Consider the following 6000-nt stretch of genomic DNA (forward strand, 5'->3'; position numbering starts at 1 on the left):
GGTAGTTCGTAAATGCAGATAAACTGAATTTTATGGGAATAGCTCAGTGGGTTACTACCTCTGTCACAGATATCCTTGTGTTACTTGCAGTTCAGAAGTTAACATAAGACAGTGACCAATGAACTGTCATAAAAAAACTGCATACAAACTTCGCTTTTTTGTGTTGTGATGTAGTTAGAACTTCTCCATTCTTTCATTATTCTAATGTTACTAATAAGAGTTTGTTTGGGCAGTTATACATTTTTATCAGTAAAGCCAACCCTGACCACTGGAGTACTCTTTAAATCCTGACTTTGTGCTTCTCCGAGTCCCGACCAAACCCCTGTAAAATATACTGCCCACCAGAATGGATGAAGTGATTTCTACACCTTGTAATCCTCATTAGCTTATGTGACATTTCGCGTAAACTGATTTTGATTTATTGTCTCTGTATAATGTGTGCTGCTGTTATGTAAAGTACTGTGACACCTTACACTGATATGAGTAGTGCTATACAACGAATGGAATGGGTATGAGAGGGGCAACGGAGAGATAAGGGGCACTAGTGGAGGGTGGCAGTGAGGGAATACCAGGAAGAGGTCATGGGGTGGGGGGAGCTACAGAGAGATGAAGGGTGTGGGTGGCAGACAGTGAGGGAGGGTGGCAGTGAGGGAGTCAGAGGAGGAGGTCCCGGGGTGGGGGGGAACTACAGAGAGCTGAGGGGCACTAGTGGAGAGTGGGAGTGAGGGAAACCGAGGTGGAGGTCATGAGGTGGGGGAACTACAGGAGAGATGAGGGGTACTAATGGAGGGTGGCAGTGAGGGAAGCCAACGAGGATGTCATGGGGCAGGGGGAACTACAGAGCGATGAGGGGCAATAGTGGAGGGTGGCAGTGAGGGAATCTTATGAGGAGGTGGGTCACAGGCTGGAAGGGAACTACAGAGAGATGAGGGGCACTGGTGGGGGTGGCAGTGAGGGAATCCGAGGAGGAGGTCACGGGGTAGGGGGGGAACTACAGACAGATGAGGGGCGCTGGTGGAGGGAGCGGTGAGGGAATCTGAGTAGGTCATGGGGTGGGGGGCTACAGAGAAATGAGGGGCACTAGTGGAGGATGGAAGTGAGGGAATCTGAGGAGGAGGTCATGGGGTGGGGGGCTACAGAGAAATGAGGGGCACTAGTGGAGGATGGCAGTGAGGGAATCCGATGAGGGGGTCATGGGGTGGGGGGAAACTACGGAGTGATGAGGGGTGCTGGTGAAGGTTGGCAGTGAGGGAATCTGAGGAGGAGGTCATGGGGTGTGGGAGCTACGGAGAGATGAGGGGCACTGGTGGAGGGTGGTAGTTAGGGTGTCTGAGGAGGAGGCCATGAGGGGGAGTGGCTACGGAGAGATGCTTTATTTTAGCACTATTTACAAAACTCAGGATATAAAAATCATTTAATGTTTGCACATTGTCTTGTACACTTTTTACTCTGAACCTTTGCACAATTGTTTGAAGTTAAGTGCGTTTTTAAATGTCTTTATGCTATTTTATATGAAGAATAAATTGTTTATATTTATATTCATGTTTTGTGCTCGACATTTCATTTTTTAGTGTTCTCTGTAGGAATGTCTATGTTTTATGACTGTGTATCTTGGTGCTCCTTAAGGTAATCATTTACTATGCTTTAAAAGTTAATACAATCCAATATAATATGTAATGAAAAATGTGTTGAAAAATACTTTTTTTTTTTGGCCTTTCTGTCTCCCAAATTTCTTGTGTGGGGGGGACAAGTTCAACCCCCCCAAACTCCCCCTAATAGTGGTTGCTCACTGCGCTTGCTCGTTACACACCATGTGGGGGCTGGTCTCACTTTTATTTCTCTCTGATTTACTACTCGTGCCTATTTTTGGTGCTCTCTGAAAGAATGTCTATGGGTACATATGACTGGGTGGGTAACCTGGTGCTCTTGAAGGTCATCATCTACTATTTACTGTGGTTTGAAAGTTGATACAATTGAATATGTAATGAAAAATGTGCTGTAAAATTCACCATTTTGGTCGGTTGTTTTCCAAAATTTTCTTGGGGGGAGAACCCCCCCAAACCCCCCTAGTAGCGGTCGGGCTCGCTCGCTGCGCTCGCTCGCTACGCGCTGGACGGAGGCTGGTCTGCAAAATTTGACGGGGGCTGGTCTGCAAAATTTTGCCAGGGCTGATTTCAGTTCCCAGTCCGGCCCTGGTCTCCAGCACATCACAACACTGTCAGAGCATCTGTCTGCAGTGAGTGACTCCACAGACTGCAGCCACAGCTTCCAGCCCGAGGCAGGAGGCAGTATTTACCCAGCACTGTTAGTGCCTCCTTCGGTAAATCAAAGATAATGTGGTGATTAATGTTCCTAATGGATGAAGATATACATTTTGTCTATTGCAGGTTTTGACTCACCAGCAGCACAGAGGGTAAATGTACCTGCTGCAAAGAACGTGTATTCTGCATATCACCGAATACTATTTTATGTTAATTGTTCAGTGGGTAACTGCTTTTGTCACAGCGATACTTTTGTTACTTACAATTTATAAATTACAATCCTAATTTACACAGTGACTTAAAACATGTCATCAAAGAAATCAGATCCATGTAAAGTGCTTAGTATAGGTTGTAATGATATATCCACACCACCCCGTCTTTCATTATCCTAATTTTGCTGAAAGTTAGTTTGGGTAGAAATGCATTCTTATTAGTAAAAAAACCTCAACCGCTGTGGTATGTTTTTAAATTCTGAGTTTGTGCTTCTCCAAACCAAACACTCTTAAAATATACTGACTACTAGTATGGAGGACATGTGATTCCTACACCTTGTAATCCTCATGTTTTAAAATAATATTTCCTAATATAAAATAACCACGAATAATTCATTGTGTCTGTTTAATGTGTATGTGATGTAAAGTGCTCTGACACCCTGCACTGGTATGAGCAGCACTATAAAACAAATTAAATGTTCGTGAGAGAGGGGCTATGGAGAGATGAGGGGCACTGGTGTAGACTAAAGTGAGGGAATCTGTGAAAAAGGAAAAAAGAAGGTCATGGGGGGGCAAAAAAGAGTGTTACTGCGGGCACCAGCTGCGCTAATGCCAGCTCTGAAAGAGTGAGCTCAGTGATGCCTGTCACTGTGCTGTGTGACATTAATAGCTTTGTCCAGTTGGGAAGGTGCTGTACCTGGTCTTGACTGCATGTACATATGGAATTTAATAGTACATTTCTTAGTTTATAATGGAAGTGACAATCTCTAACATCCAGTAAGTATTTTTTTTTTTTTAATTTAACTGTGTGTCTTTGTATTTCTACAAAGAACGTTAATAATGTACTGCCTCCGAAAAACTTGTTTATTGTTTAATATCATGGTTACACAATTGATTTACAGTTTAATGAGCTTACAAGGGCACTAGGTTAGTGTCCTTCTATTTCAACTGCAGTTTCCAAATATTGGAGTCTCTCCTTGCTTAATTGGGTGTCATTTCGAAAATTTGTGTTTCCTAGGACTTCAGTGCTTGATTCTGCTCATTATAAAGTGTCACTATAAGTGGCACACATTTGGTTGTTGAATGTCACTCATAAGTACACTGAAACTATAAAAAAAATGGCACACATATGTAATCTGAAATCTTGGCAGCTATGCAGTAGTCCTCTGTGGGGCTGGCCTACATCCCAGATTGAGCGCGGCAATAACTGTAGGCGCTCGGGGGGGGGGGGGGGTCTCCCTGTATTCCAACACTGAGGCTGAATCAGTCCCACCTTAATCCGAATTTGTGACTTGCAGGTACCTCGATGGTTTCTGCAGCAGGTGCATTGACCCTTGAGCTAAGTTACCTGCTTAGGCAGTCACAGAGCTCATTTTGTTTAGTTTGTCAAAGAGTGTGGCAAAAGAGCATTGTGTAATTGGCTTGAACAAAGCCTCTTATAAAACCAAAGAGGATTGGGACTTGAGTTTCGCTTAAAATATGGGGTGCCATTCTGGATAGATTGTACAGAGTTCATTCTGCTTTTCTCTTGACAAAGTAAACCTGAGTTTGGTTTAGCACTTTGTGGGATTAGCTAGATGTAAGCTGATCAGGCAAAGTACAAGTTGTGGCTGTTATTTCTTTACCAAATGTGAAGATTAGGGTTTCGGGTAAATTAGTGGGTCAGATTATAATGTTTCATCTTTTAAAATAACTAAGCGGAAAGCACTGTGACTTCTGGTCAGGACTCCTGCCTCCCTTCTGGCACGTTGGGTTCTACTAGTACTATTTTGTTTCACCTCATCTACACTTTCTAGACTCTTCCCTCCTCTATCCCGCCATTATCCTTTTCAATCCAACTAACGGACTCACATGTCCGCTACTCAAATTAACTCATACTTTCCTATACTAATTCACCACTAATCCTTTTTGGGTTCAGAAGTAGTGTGCTACTTGCAAAAAAGCACTTCGACGCCTCCTCAGGGGTAGTAAGCGCTATATAAATATAATTACAACAAAGCTCTTGTTTTTTATTAATTACGGATGCCTAGCAATTTCTGCCCAAGGCTATGATGATCCGAAGGGAAGGTATGTGATGTTGTTCTTTTTTATTTAAACAAGCCATAGAATTAATGGGGACTTATTTATATCGGGTCCTTCTCCTGTCCAGCACAATTCATCTTGCATCATCATCATCTCGCAACAAACGCTCTCATGATACCCCGGGTACAAATCACTTTTGGCGCCTTTTCTCCCCTGTTCCACACTCCTCAGTGTTGGCCTATGGAAGTGTGTGTCACTCTGCGATTGGCCACACCATGTGTGTATGTACTGCATGGCTAAAAACTTATAGGGTCCCAAAGGCGAGACCTATTGGCTATGCCAATGCTCGCTAGGCAATGTGAACAATACGTCATCGTACAGCCAGACCTAAAAAGGGACTGATTAAACTGAGTAGGTTGTTTTGGTCTGCATTATTATGCTGAGAGGTAAAAGAGACGAGGGGTACGATTTAGAGAGGTGTGTAAAAGCATTTCATGAGAATGAATTAAAACAATTTATGGATATGGAGTCATTCCTCATTGATGTTCATGCAGCAGCAATACACAATTATGTTATACATGAAATTATACTCTTATTTTAAACACCCAGGAAATTCATGCATGCCTCTTTGTGTTTTTGTTCACAGCAAACAGGCCCCATAAGTGCCACCCTGGTGATGACTCGTCCCATCAAGGGGCCTCGCGACATCACGTTGGACCTGGAAATGGTCACCGTCAACACTGTTGTCAACTTCCGAGGAAGCTCAGTCATCCGGCTGACGATATTCATCTCCCCTCACTCATTTTAAATCAGGCATTTCTCCCTTTTCTCTTTAAAATAAGAGACATTGTTCCAATTTTGTTGAACTTTTTGTTCTATCAAAACCAGTCCCAACTCTGTAACTCAAAATTGAAAAAGAGGAAACCACAAATTTCACAGTGGACATTGAACCAGAGTCCCTTGTTTGGAAGAGTCCTTTTTCTTTGTCTCTTCCACAATGTTATTTTTGATGTAAGAGTCTCAGAAGATCCCCAATGTGTGTCACTTTATACAGGTTGTTTCTAAATCTTTATACGTTTTTATTTCTTATAAAAAAGCTTAATACGGATTCAGGTGGCGATAATTTTGAAATGTAAACGATGTTTAACAATAAAGGTGCCAGAGAAATAATGTGGAATAAATGAGATTTGCTACCGAATTTGTGAAAACTTATTGTCGGTCAGGGATTGGAACAGAAGGGAAATGGTCCATTTTCCTCAACTACTTTAAATCCTTAGCTATGGTGAGAAGTCTGGCCTGTGGCTGGAATCAGAAAATCTAAGGCCCAGATTTTCTAAGCTTTCCACAGCACTAGCGTGACCCAAAGCAGTAGAAGCAATGATTTGTTTACCAATGCAAAAGGAGTTCTGTGCTGGAAAGATGTCTTTTTCACAGCACCACATCTACTTTGGGCAGCTTTGTATAACGGGTTCGTTTCTGGAGGTGGCTCAGCGCAAACATCCATA

General features: G+C 42.8%; 1 protein-coding gene across 1 annotated transcript in view; it reads left to right on the top strand.

The window, feature by feature from the left end:
• The window catches only part of FBLN5 (fibulin 5), a 276797-nt gene extending 271104 nt beyond the window's left edge, over positions 1-5693 (top strand). Inside the window, exon 11 of the mRNA XM_085626515.1 lies at positions 5142-5693. Coding sequence (XP_085482641.1) covers positions 5142-5303 — 162 coding nt within the window. The 3' untranslated portion in view covers positions 5304-5693. The remainder of the gene's footprint in view (positions 1-5141) is intronic.
• The last annotated feature ends 307 nt before the right edge of the window (positions 5694-6000 follow it).

This window comes from Triturus cristatus, chromosome 9, assembly GCF_964204655.1.
Source record: "Triturus cristatus chromosome 9, aTriCri1.1, whole genome shotgun sequence".
Lineage (NCBI taxonomy): Eukaryota > Metazoa > Chordata > Amphibia > Caudata > Salamandridae > Triturus > Triturus cristatus.